Source organism: Epinephelus moara, chromosome 22 (genome assembly GCF_006386435.1).
Source record: "Epinephelus moara isolate mb chromosome 22, YSFRI_EMoa_1.0, whole genome shotgun sequence".
Taxonomy (NCBI): domain Eukaryota; kingdom Metazoa; phylum Chordata; class Actinopteri; order Perciformes; family Serranidae; genus Epinephelus; species Epinephelus moara.
The window spans coordinates 6,721,369-6,742,917 of record NC_065527.1 but is presented as its reverse complement, the minus strand read 5'-3'; the positions used below and the strand labels follow the sequence as shown (position 1 = coordinate 6,742,917).

The 21,549-nt window shown below is 42.0% G+C and overlaps 2 protein-coding genes across 2 annotated transcripts in view; both read left to right on the top strand.

Annotated features, from left to right (window-relative positions):
• Positions 1-12,852, top strand: part of LOC126383912 (ubiquitin-conjugating enzyme E2 E2-like) — an 84,144-nt gene extending 71,292 nt beyond the window's left edge. Inside the window, exons 5-6 of the mRNA XM_050034666.1 lie at positions 2,154-2,301; positions 12,106-12,852. Of these exons, the coding sequence (XP_049890623.1) occupies positions 2,154-2,301; positions 12,106-12,203 (246 nt within the window). The 3' untranslated portion in view covers positions 12,204-12,852. The remainder of the gene's footprint in view (positions 1-2,153; positions 2,302-12,105) is intronic.
• rpl15 (ribosomal protein L15) overlaps positions 1-21,549 on the top strand; it is a 993,591-nt gene that overhangs the window by 935,062 nt on the left and 36,980 nt on the right. The window lies entirely within an intron of this gene.

Genomic DNA, 21,549 nt, shown 5'->3' with positions numbered 1-21,549 from the left:
GTAAAAACAATTTAAGTTTGGTGTCGAGGGACCTGTTTTATGGGTTTTATGGTTTCTTTGTGGGGTTTGACTGAGTAAAAGAAAAAATATTTATATATATTAAAAAACAAACCTTATGGGACAGCTTGGATGCATTCTTCTTTTTTTCTTTCTTAATGCTTTGCAAAGTATCGGATTGGACTCTGTATCGGACTCGGTTTCAAAATAAAGGACTTGTATCGGATCGGATGCAAAAAAATGTGATCAGGACATCCCTAAACTGGACATAAGGGAAAAATGATCCAAAGATTTAATGCTAATGGCAAGTCTGTAGTATGCAGAGCTGCAACAGTTAGTCAATTACTCGATTAATTGATCAAAAGAAAATAAATTTTGATAACTAATTAATCGTTTTAGTAATTTTTCAAGCAAAAATGTTAAACATTTGCTGGTTTCAGCCTCTTAAATGTGAGAATTTGCTGCTTTTCTTCATCATTTATTATAGTAAATGAAGAGTGTTTGGATTTTGGACTGAAGAAATGATTTGAAGAGATCATTTGGACTCTGGGAAATAAGCAATTTCACGTTTTTTTTTTTTGACATTTTATAATTGTGAATATAATCTGCAGATGAATCGATATTGAAAATAATTATTAGTTGCAGCCCAAGAAGTAGGGCTACCAGTTTTAATCCTGGCAACGCAGTTCACCTTAATGTGTTCATCAGTGAGTGATCGTCACAGTCAGAACATGCTGGAGCATTGACAGGTGGAGTGGATGTGGATGTTGGGATTTATTACTGATGTTTATTAGCTTGGTTGTTTATTTATGTTGATTTCTCATTAGCTCTTGTTCTTGTTTGTCATTAATACAATAATAGTAGTGATAATAAAGAGAATATTTAGGGGGAAAGGGGGGCGGCACTGTGGACGCTCCGTCAGCACTTCCTTTACTCCGAAGTGTGCACCTTGAACAAAATATATTGAGGCCTAATGTCAGGATTGCCGAGGTGTTTAGAGATTTTCTGTGAAAGCTGTATTTACTCTACAAAACACATGAATGTGTTTGTCAGAAAGAGAGCTGCTGGGATACAAAACGAGGATACAGAGGTTGTGTTTAGAGGCTGAGGGATGAATCCATAATACAGAGGGGATGTAGGATTAGACCCGCATCTTTTGTTAGGCGGAGGCAGCATCATAATCTATTAGCATCAGCCATGATGGGATTACAGGCTGTTAATGAGACCACACAAGCTGGCCAAGGATCTTTTTCATGGCTGCTGGGCTGCCAGCTTTAGCATGCCGCCGCTAACCGGAGGTGTAGGAACAGAAGAGGGAGCGACTCAGACAGGAGACCTGCCCTCAACCAGTCACCATAAATCACCTCGTCTCTTGTCTGCCTTTCCTTGTCACAGCTCCGGAAATCCTTTCATGTAATGAAAAGCGGCCTGTTTATTGCTCTGTCTGTCTGTCACGAGTCAGCCAGTGTCCCCTCAGTAATACCAGCATGGAATGTGAGGAAGAGAGGGCTGGGCTCGCATGCGACGGTTGTTTGTTTCTCATATGAGGAGGATATGTCAGGGGAGGAATGGCGAGTTAATCAGAGGATAAAAGAGGGAGGAGCGGGAGGAAAGGCTGCAGTCACAAAGCAAGCAGAGAGGGGGGATGGAGCCTGAGCATGCTCCAACTGCCTGTCCTGGTCAGCAGTCTTCATTTAAGCAAGCAGAGAGGTCAAAGGCCACTCCTTAATGATGTTGTGCTCCCTGTGCTGATGTTAGGCTCTGCTGAGCTCTATAGGACTCTCTGCACTTCAGATCTACAGGGACTGTGAGTATCGCCATATTGTGTCTCAGTCAGTATCCACTATACTGACCTGTGTATTTACTGCAGAATATCCTTCAGGTACTCAGATGGAATTGAGATAAGGCATATGTTAATGAATGCAAAATGAAAGAGTGATTGCAGAGAGAAGCAGACAGAGGGGTCTACAGTCTGTGTTTGAAGGATATATGCAGGATGATCCTGGTCTGAGCCGGCCCGATGCTACTTTGTTCCCTTTATGGTGCCAACTATCAATAGCCAGAATATTTTGGCTTAATGTAACTTGAAATCAAAGTGATGGTGGTTTTCTTCTAGAGACCAGTATCGATCTAACCCTCTGACTGTCCGTGTTCAGGTGACGTTCCGTACGAGGATCTACCACTGCAACATCAACAGCCAGGGGGTGATCTGTCTGGACATCCTGAAGGACAACTGGAGTCCTGCCCTCACCATCTCCAAGGTCTTACTGTCCATCTGCTCCTTGCTCACTGACTGCAACCCTGGTGAGAGCTGCAACACACACACACACACACACACACACACACACACTTCTCCTTGTCATATTTCCCTCCACATGTAGCTGTGGGAGGTTGACTGACATGTCCATTCAGTGTGAATAATGTCCGTAGAAGTGTGTCACTTTGAGGCATGGACTCTTTATAGGACAACAGCAGCTGTAGTCGCTGAGGATGAACGGACAGGTTCCAGTGATCTGAAGCCTTTTCAAACAGGATCGGTGACATTGCTCTCTTCATCTATCTGTTAAAGTTACAGCCTCTGAGATTTCTAAAAAAGATCTCTGTTCCATAATGGCTTTATTCAAACATGAATAATTACAAATTAATTACAGTGATCTTAAGAAGGCGGAATGTTCAGATCTATGTGCATTAACCTTGTGTCTCCGTAGCCTTTAATGTGATGACTAAATCAGCTGGGTGGAAATATCAGTCTGCGTTAGAGTTGCTAAAGCAGATAGATTGGAATTGGCGTATATGTCAAAATGCCAAAGATATATTTTGAAGGCTAGAAAATGTCTTGTTCATGTACAAGTCTTCCTCTGTTTCTCATCAAGTACATTTACTGTAAATGTTCATGTTTAAAAAAAGAATTAATGTCCATTAACTATTATGTTTAACTCAAATATTGGCATCAGTATAAGCCTTAAAAAATCCTGTATTTAGCCACAGTAACAACATACTTCAGACTGTAATGAAAGTATTACAGAATTCCTCAATGAACAGAGCTTGAACACATCATAAAGTCATTCAGTGCAACTTCCATTAGCTGCTAACTGCTAACAGCTGACACTAAAGGTCCAGTGTGTAGGATTTAGGGGGATCTATTGGCAGAAATTCAATATAATTTAAGAAGTACGTATAAGTGTAAGTATTTCTTTAGTGTATAATCACCTGAAAATAAGAATTGTTGTGTCTTCATTACCTTATAATGAGCTGTTTATATCTGCATATGGAGCGGGTCCTCGTCAACAGGGGTCCCCATGTTGCACAGCCGTGTTTTTACAGTAGCCCAGATTGGACAAACCAAATACTAACCTCGTTTCCGTCTAAAAGTGATTTGAATCTTTGGGAAATGTGCATTTTTAGAAATGCTAATCATGTGTGTTTCCATTTAATGTTTAGAGCGTGAAAACTACACTACGAACTCGTACGAGTTGCGAAATTACCTGGCTGCAGAGCCGGAAACAAAACAAATCTCACGTGCAATATATCAAGCTATCCAAGCCAAGGTACCGGTGTAAACATGGTAAACATAAGCTAACGTTACTGACTTTCGCTGCTGCTGTTGATCATGGACGACAACGAGGTCACAATTGGCCTCTGGTCAAGGATGTCGTTGAATTTCGTTCGTCCCCCCCACCCCCCACCCCCCCACCCCACCTGTTCCTCAAAGCAGTCCATGGCTTGTCAAACCCCTTGCTTAACATTTCGGCACAAAGTTCTTGGTAGATAATTGTGTTCCGTTGCTGCTTGGTATCCAGAATTGCAGTAATGTTTTAATCCTTTATCAAGGCGATAAAGGTTTTGATTTCTTCGTCCATCCACACAAACCTCGGGCTGCTTTCCACAATGTTGTTGGCTTGTGGGAAAACACCACGAGCGGAAACAGTTGATCAGTCACGTGTGTGCAAGTGCGCTACGTCAGACTTCATTCGAATTAAACTGTTTCCATCCCCCGTTTTGCGAATCAACCCTTTTTCGCTTCAGCCAAAACCCGGCCATAGCGAGCGTATTTTTGTTTGTGCGAATCAGGGGATTTTAATTCGAATTTTGCCGTTTCCATCATCATTTCCGATGCGATACTTCTAGATGCGCATCTAAACAAGCTGATGGAAACACGACTGCTGGCTCCAGATAGTTTTCGTCGTTAAGGAAAAACACAGATTTTTAACGTCAGACTGCCTCATTTGGTGTTTTTACCAGTTTAAATCATCTGGTCCATTAGTTTTCAAAAGGAAAGGACCTTTGTTAATAATTTGGCTCCAGGTAAAAACCTCCTGAACATCGAACACTGAAGCAGTCCTAGCCGTGAGTTCTGGTTTGGCACAAATCCTAAACACTGCTACGTTAGCTAGCGCTCCTCCTGACGATTTCAACACAGATTTGTTGTTCACAATGTAGCATTAACATGGTAAAAGTAGGGTGTCGATAGTGAGTTTTTTTCGTCCTATAGTCTGAAACACATCTCAGAGGAAGGTCTCTTTTGTCTCTTTTTGTCCCAAACATGTTTTGTATTGTCCCCGAAATGATGGAACGACATTAGTCTTGAACTCTGCTTTTTAGCCTGCGCAGAAACCATTGACCCCTGCCGTTGGTGAATGCTATCTTATTTCCGGAATATTGGCCAATACCGATGTTTGATCTACTTGGTCCACTATTATAAGATCGACATTGTGAGTGTTATGGATTTGAGACATGGGGGCTTATTCAGATATGAGACCTGCATGAAAAATTTAGGTAATGAACGGAACTAAATTCAAGGACCTCGTTCAAGAGTACCTCAGTCAAGGTCTCAGTCTGCTTCAAAGGAACAAGGTCATACAATGTGTTGTATATTGCTGCATTAGCAGCTTGGATTGTGCCACCAAAACTGGGGTATTTTAAATCAAAATATGATCTTTTCCCATAGCCATGTTGGTTTATGTGCTGAAACTTAACCACACGTAACCCACAGCCATGTAAAAACATAGAGTTTCATTGTATCCTCTACATAATAACATAAATGTGACGTATCCATGGTTTGCAGAATTGCACAATGCCAACATTTATTCTGGTTTAAAGCAACAGATGACGTTCTTCTCCCCAGTAACCACTACTATCTCAGAAACAAGGTATGGCAGCTGTGGGCCTGAGAAGCAGGAAAAATGACTGTAGTGCTTTCATAGCATTTGCATTCATCCTCTAACAATATTGTCTTGTGAACAGAGAGCCTGTGTATTCCTCCGCCCTCCATTGCAGATTAATCAATATTTAACCAGGACTGGCTGGCTAAACACAACCCTGTAAACAGCTGACACCATTAAAGGAGAAGACGGCAACATTTTTAAAGCTAATTAGATCCATTATGGTCCAGTTTACCAGCAGAGCAAAGACCACTGCCGGAGGAGCGGCGGAATTCAATCTGTCTTTTATGGACCAGTTAAACCAGTCGTTTCCCAGTTGGACTGGTCTTCAGCCGCCAATACCATTGATGTCTCTTGGTATGAAGGATTAAATTGAGCAAGCAGAGGTGATAAAAGCAGATGTTGTGAACAAAAAAATCTGTCCAGTATCACAGAAATGAGGTTCAGAGTGGAAGGACTGGGAGAAATGTGCCAGAGCAAGAAAGGAAGGGGAAGGGGAGTGAAAGGGGCCGAAGAATGACAGGTGATTTCACATGTGAATAGTGGGGAATGAGATGGCAACGGAAAAGAAAGAGCGAGGGAGTGGGGAAGGGGAGGGGGGGGCTGATGGTGCTGATTGTGAAGACCTCTGATGATAGCTTGTGTCCTCTCTGCGGGGATTGCTCTTTGATAACGTAGCAGCGGAGATTCTCCCTCCGTGGGCGAAAATGAGAATAGCTTTTCCTCTCCTCCTCCTCCACGACGTTTTCAGATGTTGGCGAGATGAAATGAGCCGATTCCTTTAAAGTACGATACAAAAGAGACTTGATCGACACCCCGTCCCCACCAAAAAAAAATAGAAACCCTGTCACCCCTCCTCCCTCCCTCCTTTCCTGTTACCCACGCACTTTCTATCCCTCTTTCTGCCTCTTGCCTCATCAGAATCAGTGGGCTTGCTACACTTCTCACCACTTGCTTAAGTTTTTTAAACCCAGCCTCAAGTGCCTAACGTGGGCCCTGGATCTGAAATACCCTAAAAATATCTCTCCTTCCCTCTCCACCGCCTTCCGTCTGAGGATTTTCTTTCCCATGCAGGCGGAGATCATTGGCATGTAGCTCATTAAAGCGGGGGAAGAGGACGGAATGACAGTTAATCAACCCTCCCAGGGCTGCCGTCCCTGCCGTCATGCCACATTTAACCCCTCATCACGTCCCACAAGCAGATTTCTACCTGGGGTGTCCTGGTGGCTCATGTGGGCTCAGCCACATGCCATGTCACAGAGTATCTAGGGCTCAAATCCAGCCCGGAGCCTCTGTCCAATGTCATCCCTTTTTTCTCCCTGCTTTTCCTGTCACAACCTCTGTGGAACCCAGCGTCCAAAAAGTAATCTTACATTTTTTAACAAAGCCTGAGGGATTCCTCCTCAGTGATTTCAGTGTCTGCTTTTTCCCCTCGGTAGCTTCAGGGGTGTCAGTTTGTCAAACCTGTAATAACACATGCCTCACTCTGCCTTAAAGGAAGGCTTTACTATCTGAGTTGGTATCAGAATATGCCAGATAAAAACAGTTAATGTCCTCAGCTAGTGCAGCTCCTGTGTGCCTTCTGTACAAAGACTGAAGTGGCTGAAACACACACTTAGGTGTTACAAAAAGGGCTGAAATTACCATAAAATTACTCCCACAGCTCACACAGTGTAATCAGTTCTTTTTATTATTACACTGTTGGTCCAACAGTCCCAATATTTGCCTCATTATCTACTAGAATTTACAAAACTCTGGTTATCCTAATGACACCTGGAACAGGTGCCTTGCTGCTGTTGTACAGTCTTTGTGAAGGCTTCAGTGTGCGACAAACAAACTAGTCCCTACAGCGTGTCTTCAACCACGTGTTGAGGGAAGGCAGAGCCTCCTCCAGGCTGCATCCCACTGCCTCCACAATCAAGAACGATAGATTGTATAAATGGGGGTAACAATGCTCACTGACAGTCTCTCCTCACAGGCGTTTATGGTGTTGCACTTGGTTGTACACATGAAAAGTGATGGAAGTAGTTGTGTAAAATAAAAAAGGAAAAACCAGAGCTTGAGATATTGGAAAGTTGGCTGCAAGTTCATTCTGCCATTGGCAGATGCTTTTAGATGATCTGACAAGCATTTAGTCGAAGTCTGCTAAGGCCTCAAGCCCCTGCTTCCAAGTTCACAAGTCATCAATACAACTTGTTGCATGTTCAATCTGCCACAAAAAAATTTGTTCTATTCATTTTTTAGTAATAACCAGGTGCTTTTTGTTGCAACAGCAGCACAACACAAATACACACACTTCCATACACACAATAAGTCTCAACTGTCAGGAAAGGCCGATCTGTAAAAGTACATTTCTTAGACAAGATTTAAAGACATGATCTGACGCTCAGTGGGAGGCTTTTCCAAAGCTGAGGAGCAAGAACTGAAAAGGCTCGATCACCCTTTGTCTTTGAGCTGGACTCTGGAACAGTTAGAAGACCCGCACCAGCAGACCTGAGGGGCCTGTTTGGACGATACAGTGTGAGCTCAGTTTTAACTCCAGTGCCAGATCATTTAGAGCCTTGTATGTGATTAAAAGATCTTTAAAATGGATTCTAAAAGAGACTGGAAGTCAGTGCAGGGAAGCAAAAATAGGTGTGATGTGTGAGAATCGTTTTCCTTTGGTCAAAAGTCTAGCTGCTGTATTTTGAATGATTTGGAGCTGGTGTATGGCTCGAGTGCGTCACCAAATTCAGAGATTTACAGTCACAGTGCAGTCGTTAGGCTTCAGAACGTTCAGCATCACTATATTTTGCATTGCAATATTGTGCAGACACATGGACACTGAGTATTGATTGTTTTATTACATAAATCATTAATATTGGAAATATAATTTAAGTGTTTGTGAGCATACTAGAATAATAAAATTGCTTTTTCAAACCTGCAGATACATTTTGCTTCAGTAAAAATGATTAAAGTAAGAAGAGCAGACTGAAAACTTAATCTTATTAGATAAATCAGATATTTACCAAGTTTTCCTTTGGGGACATAATTTGCAGTTGAAAAAGAAAATGAATCCCATTATATCCCAGTTTATGTTATTACATAACATGTTGCAGAAGCTGCAGCAGCTAACTCACCACAGTTTGTTTTCTATTCACTCACCAGTGTTTTGACTAAATTAAGGGACAGTACATAAAGATATTAGTTTTAGATTAACTGTTTCTGTTAGGAGGTGCCAACCTGCCTGAAACAGTTTTACAAGGACATCAGTAGAGTTGAAGCATTATGATGGTCTCGCTCATATGAAAGTGCCCGGCCAAAAAAGGGAGCTTGAAAGGGTTCAAACGCTGCATATTTTCTCACTTGCACACACCTGGCCAATCACTGTTGACTGTCTACACTTCAGTCATAGACTGTATAAAATAATGGATGCAGCCACCGTGACAGCACCCATTAGTTGTGGGACTCATTTTGAAGCCTTGAGTTGGGTAATTTGGTTGTCGCCATCTTGGATTTTTTGAGCCAGAAGTGACGATATTTGGACACGAGGGTGGAGATTACCCTAATGCTAGCTGCTAGCTGCTAGTTTGGTTAGCATGGTGCATTTATAGCAGTTTAATTGTGCTAATGCTAATTTTAGCTAGCCCACAAACAGGCTTAAAACTTAACTGGAAAAACTGAACAGTTTGTTAGAGGGTCTTTTGATGCAACCAAACGCTTGACAAGTTGTCCAAAACGTTACGGTGAAATAGCAACAGCTACGGTTACGCCTATACTACACCATAGTCACATTACTTAACTACTGTTGTTGACATGGTAGCAACTCGTCAACAGGCGACACCCACTTCGCTTTAACTTTAATGAATGAGGAAATTAGCTAGAGACCAAAACCCTTTCTTTGTACCTGGCATTTTAAAATGGGGGGTCTAAAGGGATTGACTCACTTTTGGAGCCAGCCTCAAGTGGTCATTCAAGGAACTGCAGTTTTTGACACTTCTGCATGGGCTTTATTTTTCAGCCCCAGAGGTTGCTGCTTGACTTCAGTTTTATTATGTCTCTCTGTTCTGTACACACAACATATTTTGCATGTCTGTCCGTCCTGAGAGAGCGATTTCTCCTCAGTTCCTCTCTCTGAGGTTTCTCCCTCACATTTTTTCCCTGGTAAAGGGTTCAAGGGTTACATATGCTGTACAGATTTATAAAGCCCCTGAAGGCAAATTTGTGATTTGTGGCTGTGTGGTTGTTGGTTTTGGAAAGTTACAAAAATTTGGGGCTTGGATTTCTTTCAAGTGCTGTTCAACAATCCATTGAGATCTTTGTGCGAATATTCTGTCACTTAAAGTTCATATGTGCGAAGAGCGTGTAGCTGCTCTTCCACCGAGAGTGCAAATCTTCGGGAGCCCTAATCTAGGAAGACCAGTGTTGCTTTTGGCCTTTAAAAGACAAACTGATCAAACAATGAAAGAATAACGCAATGCCGTCATTGACAAGATGATTCAGGACACTAAATCATTCGTGAGCTTTCACCAGCTGACAGTCCCAACAGGATTCCTGTCTTTGGCTGAAGCTGTCACGTCAGAAGTCAGATGCTTCCAGTTTCAAGCCACATTTCCATGATATGTATGGATCCATTCATCCAGAAATATGGGTATAAGCCTGTAAAAACCCCCATCATTGAAACCCAAGCAGGGATTAGTGCTGAGGGGTGTTTGTGCTGCTTGCTCAGCCAAGCTCATCACACTGCTCCGTCAGCAGGCCGAGCCCTGCAGGAGACAGTCTGAAGCCAAGCAGAGTGCATGTTGGGCTCGAGGAATTTGTTTCCCTCGCTGTCACCTCACTGAGAAATTGACCGGCGGCACAACGAATTGAGCAGCAACACGATCAATAGAAGAGCCAGTGGGAATTCATAATGGTGGCTGTCGACTGACCGGACGCGTGAGGTGTATCAACAGACGGGACAGCACAGCTGCTGCCAGAGCCCACCATGATCACCTCTGATTTACAGCAGCATGCACATTTTACTGTGCTGTCGATAAAAGTGTCGGTCGCGCTGTACGTCATACGATACAAGCTTCATTTCAGACCACAGGAATGATAGAGCTCCATTTGTGTGACTTACGGCTCTTCTGAGGTTTTCACTGGTTGTAGTAAAATTCCCATGCATGCTGATGACCCAAGGTGGCCGGCCACAGGTTTCTTTGATACACTACGTCAGGTAATTGGATGTCAAACAGCACGGTGTGGCTGTTTGTGAAAACATGCTGTATTTCCTAATAAATAAAATATCACTCACACAGATTTTTGAAGACGTCTTACCCTCAGGAAATCTGTTAGTGGAGGTGTGAGAGGTTTACATTATAGTGCGCCCATGTTCTGTATCTCTAATAGTACTGGTTGGATCTCCAAATTTCCTGTAGATATCTGTGGTCCCTGGTGGGGCAATTTTAATGTTTTTGACCTGTCTTCATGTCTTCAATAAATCTTTGCAGCCCTACTGTCAACACTTTGGATGATATATTCTGATAGTAAACATGATTTTACAGCAGTTACGGCGACAGTAGTTTTAACGACTACCTTACCCATAGAAAAAGTTCCATTTTGAAATGATAATTAAGATGTTGAAGATATGAAATGTGGTTGCGCTCAGGATTTTATTCTTGAAAAAGTGGAAGAATTTGAAACAACCATGAGATCAGTTTGGGCCCTGGAACCAAATCTAGTCTGCAGTACATTCACACTGGGATATTTTTTGTACTTTGAATGTAAATAAGTTGCCAGAGTGCATAAAAAAGCAACAAAATAAAGCTTTTTTTATCCAAACAAAAGTGCTAGGGGCAACACGTTCTCACTCCGACCTCGTTGAAATTTGATCATGGACTTTTCGTGTCCAGATACAAAGTGCAAGGTACCCTGGGTGCATTGGTTGTTGATGTTCTGGGATGCCGGGTCAAGCTGTGTCTGTTACATGCATTGTCTTCTTTCAAAATACACTTCTGTTTTCACAGGATATTTGATGTTTTTTCCATCAACAACTAACACGTGGTTGGGTCTCGGCTACAAAAGCACTTGGTTAGGTTTAGGAAGAAAGAACAGGGTTTAGCTTTATAATCTTTGTTGGACCCATCCACCACCCCTTCCACCCGCCCTACTCAGACTTTTGCTGCCTTAACTTTCGTTCATGTCCTGCTGCGTTTCCCCCTGACACTGCCGAGCACCATAATACTTTAACACCATCATACTGCTGTACAGGATGGCTTTATTCGTCAGTGTCTGCTGCCAGAAGTCACTGCCCAAGCGCCGGATTTCGACGACTTGACATTGAGACCAGATTGCCAGGGGAGGATCCCCCTCACCCCTGGACAGAGGTCCTGGACTGAACCCCCAGTGTCCTCAAATCCTAGAAACGCCCCTGCATGCATGGCTGCCGTGACTTGATTTACCTCTTGGCGAGTTCTCTATCACTTAACTAAAGACTGCACAACTCAGAAAAGAAGTTATAATATTTTAAGTTTTATAAAATGTGCTGCATCTGGTCAAAATGAATCCTTTCCTAATTTCATAATTAAAGCAGTCACCCCACATTAGGTTCTGATAACTAATGTTGGGTATCGCTGACATTTTAAAGTTGCACTAATCAATATTCTTTTCTTAATAATGGTTCAAATAACTTTGTGACGTGAAAGAGGACACAAATACTGATGAACCCACAGATAATTATCTCTTGACCTCACAGTTCCCCTCCACTCCACAGAACCTTTTAGCCTCTTTCAGCTCATTGTTTTGGTTTTACGGGCAGCAACTTCACTATTCTGGTTAAGTCTCAAAGTTCTTGTAAAACGAGGTTCTAGCTTTTGCACTCACTAATAAAAAAACGCACTCTACACCACCTGCTCCGCATCAGGCGACAAAAAGGCAAATTGTTTGTTGTTTGTGTCTCACTGAGTTTATCCCTCCTGTGTTACAGCCGACCCTCTGGTTGGAAGCATCGCCACACAGTACCTGACCAACAGAGCTGAGCACGACAGGATAGCCAAACAGTGGACCAAACGCTACGCCACATAGACCAGCACGACCCCTCCAGGACCCCTCACCCTACCCAACACACACACACACACACACATACATACACACACCTCCTACACTTCCCCTCCTCTGAAATCTATGGAAGCACACCCGCTCCTGTCATCCACCCTGCCCCCCCCCGCCCACAACCCAGAGAAATGAACTGTTATTTGTTCCATGCTGACTTGAAAAGCTTCTTTTTTATACAAAGAGTCTATTGGGATTGTATTTTCCAATACACTGAATGTTGATATGGTCATGAAAAGCTTTAATACTGTTATTGTTCTTGTCGTTGTTGTTCTTATTGTTATTGCATTGTTTATAACATTGTTGCCACCCTCGTCATCTTCTTATCTAAAAGCGTGCGTGTAGTATTCCCGTTTCATGTGATGGTTTCATGTTAAATGATCATACTGAGTGAGTGCATTTAGTTTGTTTTCTTTCGGTGGTTTTTACAGCTCATGGTCAATATTAGTGCATGGCATCAGGATATGTGTTCATGCAGTGGACATAGTCATGTAGTGTATTATTTCTGGCATGGAGTGAGCCCATCACCATGTATGAAGATAGTGGTAGTTTGCTGTACATTTAATGCCTTGTGAGAATACATACTCATCGAATACTCAATTAAACACTGGCTGTAATGTGACAGAGCGTGTCTCAGTCTCATGCTTTAATATGACTCTGCGTGTGATTACAGCGTGTGTGCATGCAGGCTCTTCGCTCTGACCACTTCCTCTAGAAATGAGTCGTCATGGGCTCACCACAGAAAGTAGTGATTAGATGGTGAAAGCGTTCCTGTATCTTCACACTCCAAGAAAACAACAAATTGAATCTTTACTTTACATCTTTACATTTTTTTTTCATAGTAATTCTCTTGTCATTTTAATAAATGCATGGTAGACATGCAGTATGAATACCATGTATCAATGATGACTAACACTTATTTTAAAACTTTTGAAATTCATATTGGCAATCACTTAACCTTTCGTCGCTGCCCAGGGAACAGTACACTCAACTAGAACCATTTAGGTTATTTGGCCTGTCCCCAGATGAGAACCTTTTTTGGTTTCTGGTATGAACTTTTTGTAAAGGTATCACCTGGAACCACTTCAGATTGTTTTTCATCCCAACATGAAGGGTTATACCGAGAACCACCTGTGAAACTTCCCCCTTTAGATGGTCCTACCTTGAACCCAAAAGTTCCACCCAGATCCCCCTATTAGAGGTTATAGAGAGAGCCCTTCTACAGTGTAATGGTCTCCCCAGAAGCCTCTCTTGGGCTTCTATTGAGAATCCTTTCACCTTCGAAGGGTGCAAACAAGAATCCAGACTGAGAGTTCTACCTAGAATCCAACATGAAGGGTTATTCCTAGAACCACCTGTGAAAGGTTCCTGTTTTGATGGTCCTACCTTGAACCCAAAGGTTCCACCCAGATACCCCTAGGAGGTTATAGAGAGAACCCTTCTATGGTGTAATGGTTCCACTCAAAATCCTCTTATGACTTCTATCCAGCATCTGTCTGCCTTCTCGGGGTGCTAACAAGAACTTACACAGGGGTTCTACACAGAACCTAACATGAAGGGTTATACCAAGAACCATCTATTAAAGCATCCACCCACAACCCCCTATGAGAGGCTATAGAAACAACCCTTCTATGGTATAATAGTTCCACCCAAAACCCTCTTAAGGCTTCTACCTAGAATCCAACATGAAGGGTTATACCTAGAACCATCTGTGAAAGGTTCGACCCAGAACCCCCTAGAAGAGGTTATAGAAAGAACCCTTCTATGGTGAAATGGTTCTACCCAAAACCCTCTTTGGGCTTCTACCTAGAATCCAACATGAAGGGTTATACCTAGAACTACCTGTAAAAGGTTCCCTTTCAGGTAATTCTACCTAGAACCCAACATATAGGATTCTATCTAGATCCATCTACCCCACATAAAGGATTATACCTAGAACCATCTGTGAAAGGTTCAACCCAGAACCCCCTATAAGAGGTTATAGAGAGAACCCTTCAATGATGTAATGGTTCTATCCAAAACCCTCTTTGGGCTTCTACCTAGAATCCAACATGAAGGGTTCTACCATACCTAGAACTATCTGTAAAATGTTTCACCCAGATCCCTCTATAAGAGGTTATAGAAAGAACCCTTCTATGGTGTAATGGTCTCCCCAGAAGACTCCTTTGGGCTTCTATTAATAATCCTTTTACCTTCCAAGGGTGCTAACAAGAACCCACACTGACAGTTCTACCTAGAATCCTACATGAAGGGTTATACCTACACCTTATATACCTTTCACAGATGGTTATCTGTGAAAGGTTCCCCTTCAGGTGGTTGAACCAGAACCCAACATATAGGATTATACCTAGATCCATCAATGAAAGGTTAAACCAAGAACCTCCTATGAAATGTTATTAAAAGAACCCTTCCATGGTGTAATGGTTCCACCCAGAATCCTCTCTTGGGCATCTATCCAGAATCCTACCACCTTCTTAGGGTGCTAACAAGACCCAAGGCTACATTAGTAACTGACGACATTACCAAAGACAAAAGTTATTGATTAAGGGGATTCCAGATACATCTACATTTAATAATACCATTCTAAATATGGGTGAACACTTGAATAATTGAGGGTGAGGATCTGTTTACACCCATGTCTTTATTCAAAAAGGGTTCTTTGGATGAAAAGGTCACTTAAGTCTTACAAATAACCCTTTCCTCAAGAAAGGGAATCTGAAAAAGCAAATGTTTCTGGGTAGAACCTCAGCCCTTCAGGAATAACCCTATTGGAACCCTTATTTGTAAGTGTGTAGATCTGTGTTGTTCAAATTACAAACGAGTGTCTGTTTGCATGTGATAAGCAAACACATTGTCAAATGACTTAGTGGCAAAAGTTGAGCCAGGTTCAACTCGTTTGCTGGACGACCCTGTGTTTTTCTGCTCGGGCCCTCCGTGTTAGCACCCCCACTGTCCCAACACAGTGGTCTCATGGAGATGAATGAGGAGGCTGTATTTGGTCACGCTGTGTTGTTGTCTCTCTAAAATTGGCCTTAGGCTTTTAGAACAGCATGAGTTAAACTGGGCAAGCATTCTACACATCCAGCATCCTGTTCTGATGTTGTGTATTAAGCCTTAAAGTGTGTAAGGAAGATATTTCCAACATCATCACACTGCCAGTGTCAGCCTGTAGGCACAGAACAAGATGGCTCCATCTGCTCCTGGGGCCTCGGTACAAAAAATATCCTAAACATTTGTCCTATCTTAAGTTTCAATAATAGAAAAACCCTATCTTTCTACTACAGAGGCAATTCCTAAACTCATAACTGTGTCCAAGTCTATCTCTGACCTCCTATCCTATCTTAAGCAAACAGTTCACCCCAAAATAAAAACATTTTTCTTCTTACCTGTGGTGCTTGTATGTCGGTGTGAGTGTTGGAGGTTTCACCTGTAGAGATGTCTGCCTTCTCTTGAATATAATGGCACTAGATGGAACTCAGTTTGTGGTGCTCAAAGTGCCAAAAAAATAAATTCGAAAACCTCGACAGCAATGTCTCTTTCCAGAAATCATGACCTGGATACTCAAGATAATCCACAGACATTGTTGTGAGCAGTTTCACTGTTTTTGAGTGCCATCTAGTTCCATTATATTCAAGAGAAGACAGACATCTCTACGGTGGATATCTCACACTTGGCAACTCACACCAAAACAATCTGGACCGATAAGAAGCTATACGGGTAAGAGGAAAAAATGTGTTTTCAATTTGGGGGGGACTGTCCCTTTAAAGTACACATTTTGAGGTTGTAAATCTCATTCAGCTCTTGTATTCTGCTATTTATTACCAGGACCATCAGATCAGAGGAGATAAACTTGCCTCTAATTAATTAGATAATCACGAGGACAATATGTTCATTGCAAGTCAAACAGCACTTAACCCCATATCTGCATTTTTATTATATTCTCCTTTAATTTTACATCATCCCGAAGCACTCCAGATGTGTTTGTAATGAATTTAGAACGCCCTCAGAGAACAGCCGTCCTGATTGGTAGCGGTTAACTTCAGTTCAAACATTTCCTCAGTCTGCAGCCATGAGCTTAAGTACTGAAAACCACTTAATTGCCCCCCTGCAAAGCAGCACAGACATTATATCCAACACACATCATGTGGAAAAAGAGTCCAGCTTTAATGTGTTGCAGGTTTTCATAAAAGCTCTGTGGAAGTTAAAGCAGCACCTGAACTGTTAGCTGAGGACACGAGAGTGTGAATTCCTATAGTGGCATAGCCCACTCTTCACTAAAAGTGTGTGTCATATAAAAACTAAAGTGATGGTCAAAGTTGTCACAGTGAAATTTAAGGTGTGCTGATGGATTCACGTCATCAACTTATGCACTGAGTAACATTACAAGTTAATGTTCCACCTTAAAAGTTGCCGGCAGTCGGCCCAGTGAATGAAGTTATTTTTTCAACCCAACAGACACAGTGTTCACAGCTCCACCTTTTAGTACCAGATCTGTGTGCTAGGTACCCCAACAGAGGGGGGACCAAACATGGGGACGGTACAGAACGGATCTGTTGGTGCCATCCACAACTTTTCAGTGGAAACAGAAAAAAAGCGTACCGAACTGATAGGTGGAAACAGGGCTTTACGGTCCCATGTTGGGGCATCCTCAAAGTGAAAGAGGTTCCTCCTATTATTTCTCAACAATGTTAAACCTGTCAGTAATATAATATCACAAGTTTGGGATGTTCACAGAAGTTTAGCTGTTATGTTGTTATCGATATTTCTCTGATTTACTTTACCCGTGTTAAAAAAGTAGAATTCTTTATGGGACTTTCCCACATTTCCCAGAATGCCCTTGGATTGCCCAAAGAGAAGGAGAATAAACATGTTGCAATAACTATGTGGATCTGGCAGGTGGATGCTGGGTTGTGGTGGTGGTTGCAGCTCTACCCTGTGTTGAAAACAGAACACACCACTGAAAAAACGAACATTTGCTGATGTCCCTCTCCACAGAAACTGTGTCCGCCTTGTTCTGAGCAGGAGGAGACAATTCTTTGCTGTGGTTTTAGTCTCACTGTGTTGCAAAACCAGCAAAGTGGAGCAACAGTGGCAGAGTTAATTATGGTTGACACGTCGGGAGGGGGAGGATGAGTCCTCGTCCTCCCCCTCCTCCCTCCTTCACGCACTGTAGGAGGAAGAGTCTGACAGAAAAGGAGAAGTCACTGATGCATGGGTAATAGTGTAACAATTGCAATGAATGTGATCAGTTGGAGAGAAAAGAGTTGATCTGTGAATAAAATGCACTTACTCTACAGGATGATGTATATTATGTAGGTATAATTCAGTTAGTTATAGCTTACAGTCAGGATAGACATGCTGTCATTACTGCTGCCAAAATGCAAAATACAAATACTGAGGCCATGTGCCCAAGTCCACCCAACATGCCCCTTAAAACTCCAACCAGACACAAAAGGGAAACTCTTCACTTACTTTAAATTAAATGATATTTTCAGATTCAATTCATTCAACTGTTGCAATTATATTTCTGTGAAGCTCCAACATGAAGGTCTAAATGCTGTTTCAAAGACTCAACAAAGACAGGAACAACATTCTGGTGGGTAAATGGTGAAGCTTGAAAAAGTAAAGTTTCGTACTTACGTAAAGTTATATAGGTAGGTTAGGGTTAGGAAAAGAAACATGGCTGAGTGTTGTCACGTTACATAGGCCTACTTAACGGAAAGTTTCGTACTTTGCATAAAGTTATGTACGTTAGGTTTAGGAAAAGAAGCATGGCTAGGTGTTGTGATGTTACATAGACCTACTTAACATAAAGTTTCGTACCTAACGTAAAGTTTCATAGGTTAGCTTAGGCAAGTAAAGGTATGTACGTTAGGTTTAGGAAAAGAAACATGGCTAGGTGTTGTCATGTTAGATTGGCCTACTTAATTAGTTAAATCTCGTACAGGTTAGGTTTAAGAGAAGAAGCATGGCTGGGTGTTGTCACTTTACGTAGGTCAACTCAATGTAAAGTCTCATACTTAATGCAAAGTTTCATAGGTTAGGTTAGGTAAAGATACGTATGTTAGGTTTAGGCAAGTAAAGTCACGTGGGTTTGGTTCAGGAAAACAAACATTCCACGTTACATAGGCCTACTTAACATAAAGTTACGTACTTAACGTAAAGTTATGTAGGTTAGGTTAAGGAGAAGAAGCGTGGCTAGGTGTTGTCACGTTACATAGGCCTACTTAATGTAAAGTTTCGTACTTAACGTTAAGTTATGTAGGTTAGGTTTAGGAAAAGAAGCATGGCTGGGTGTTGTTTACGTTACATAGGTCTACTTAACGTTAAGTCTCGTACAGGATAGGTTTAAGAAAAGAAACATGGCTGGGTGTTACGTAGGTCAACTCAATGTAAAGTCTTGTACTTAAACGCAAAGTTTCATAGGTTAGGTTAGGTAAAGATATGTATTTTAGGTTTAGGCAAGTAAAGTCACGTGGGTTAGGTTCAGAAAAAGAAACATTCCACGTTACATAGGCCTACTTAACGTAAAATTTCGTACTTAACGTTAAGTTATGTAGGTTAGGTTTAGGAGAAGAAGCATGGCTAGGTGTTGTCACGTTACATAGGCCTTCTTGACGTAAAGTTTCATACTTAACATAATAGTAATATAATAGTTTCATAGGTTAGCTTAGGCAAGTGAAGATACGTAGGCTAGGTTTAGGTAAATAAACATGCTTGGCCGTTGTCACCTTACGTACTTAATGTAAAGTTTCGCGGGTTAGGTTTAGGAAAAAAAACGTGACAACGCACTTTAAAATAACCCCTAGCTAAGTCCAGCTGGTTTCACACATGACACAAAAACCAGTCTCATGGGTCATATATGAATTCTGGTGCATTACTTGTTGAAGGTATACATATGAACAGTGCATGAGAACAGCCTGAACAAATACACGGCCTACAGGACACACAGAGTGGAAGAAATCATGGGTCAGTCGGGGTTAATAGCTCATTTTTGTCCAGACATGGACAAACTTTATTTATGTTAGTTTAAAAGTCATTAAATTTAAATATACTGATACATGAAAAGTTCACTGCACGGAAACTTCTCTCTGGAGACGTTGGACTCATTAGAGTTAGCGACATGCTATGAAAAGTGCCACTTTATAACTGTGTGCACCACTTTAATGTTTATTTAACCTACAACACATTTCACATGTCTGGGCACTTTATCAGACGCTATAATAGCCTTTTAAAACCATCACTCAACTCTTGGTCGCACTGTTTTAGTGTTGTGTAGTAACTCAGGCTAATGGCTAACAGTAGCCAGAGTTTATTACTCCCCAGCAGTCAGTAGGGCTCGGTGATAAATTACACAAGGCTGTGCATTGTTTGTGTTGTCACATTATACCTTAAATATCTCATAGAAATTATTCACTGCCCTAAAAGATGTTATGTAGATTTTCCTAAGCGATGAGAGCAGCTTTTATTAGCAGACAGGAGGATGAAGGGAGACGTGAACCATCAGCACCTGCTGCAGAGGAAGAGGCAGAGTGTTCAGTAACAGGTAAGAGGGAGGTAGGTGAAGCCATTCAAGGTCTGGCTGAGTTAATGGATTCCTCCTCTGATATTGGAAGAACAGCTCCTGCCTGGTTTCCATTCAACATAATGCAGCTCTTATGTATGTAGTTTCCCATCACACCTCCATCTGTCCATGACGTCACTGTTTGACACTGCTTAAAAACATAAAGATGATGAATCGAGATGACAATGTCAGGACGTCTGTCTGCTGCTGGACCAACACTTCCGGCGAGAAGAGGCACGCGTCCAGCGGCAGCGTCAAGCTCTTAATTGTTGACGGTAATCCCGGAAGATAGACGATTGAACCCTACAAAATAAAAGCACCAAAACTCAACTCACTCAAACTTTTGAGAACTACTATATAATTCACAAAGTTTCAAACAATATATACACCACAGTATGTACCTATAAATAATAAAAAAAAATTATAGAAAATAAAATCAAACAGTTAATTAAATGAGGAATAGACAAAATTAAGTGGATAATAATTAGTTTTAATTTAAAGATGACATTTATGATATTTTGAGTTACAACACACTTTGTTGTTACTGTTGGTGTATGTCGTATCTATTACCCTTTATTCTTGTTTTTCATGCTTTTTTATGCTCACATACAGAGATGGGACATCACGTTGTGTGGGGCACGGGGGCACCATCTTGTGACGTACACACACTGAAGTCTGTAACCAAAGTGGACCCATTCCTAAACTCAAGGCAGTAATATATATTGCATACTCATATATTATAGTGCACTGTAAGGGGCCGTACACATGCCACGTCTTTAACTGCCTGGAAAACACGTGGCGCTGGGTGCTACTGTTGTGACCTTTTTTGAGCCAGCTCTCAAGAGCGCGGCGGCCTGAGTGCAGAGCTGATCTTCTTCCAGGAGCTGTTTATAAGTGTGTAGGCCTCTCGTCCATGGGACAGATGTAAAGCTCTGGGTAGCCCTGCACTAACATGATCAACTTTTCCTTAGTTAGTTTCCTTAGTTAGTTAGTTCCTTTATGGAAGAAGGGAAAGATACCTGTTGGCTGTAATTGGTTGGTCCTGTCAGATGACACTACAAAAGTTGGACTTGGTTTATCTCGGGGCGCAGCGCGCCTTGAACAATTGGGAACACGTGCCTGCGAAAACAATGAATTTAAGGGTCCAAAACCCGCCACATGTGTACGGCCCTTGAAGCCATACTTGCTTATGATCAATAATACAATATGATATGAATTAGTTTTCAAATTGTGACCCAGCAGATTTTGTCCCCTCCGATGCTGACTCCATGACTACGGCTTTGCCTAAACTAAATGGTTAACAATGTCCAGGTATGTGAGTGGAGGAACTGCATCAAGGTCTATAGTCCAGCTTCGAGCTGCCAAGTCATACGGATCTACGTTGTGTATCATGATTTGTTCGCCCAAATACTGTTGCTTGACTAACAGAGCCCAGTCCTCACAAGATGGTGCCCCCATAAGGTCAACTTCACATTCTCTACCAGGGGCGTCAGAATGGGGGGAAAGCAGGACTGGTGAGCCAGGGCCCCAATGGGAGGGGGGCCCTTAAAAGCCTGCAACGAATAGTTTGGTTTTGATTGCATTTTTTTTATTTCTAAGTAGTTAGTGCCATGACTACATAAAATTGAAAGTTGTAAGACCGAGCTTTGTGTAAAAAAAGAGGCCCTTTCAGCCCAGGCACAAGATGGCTTCGTCCACCCTACACAGGGATTAAACTCTAAACGCATGTGAGTGACCGCTTTAGGCTGCGATCAC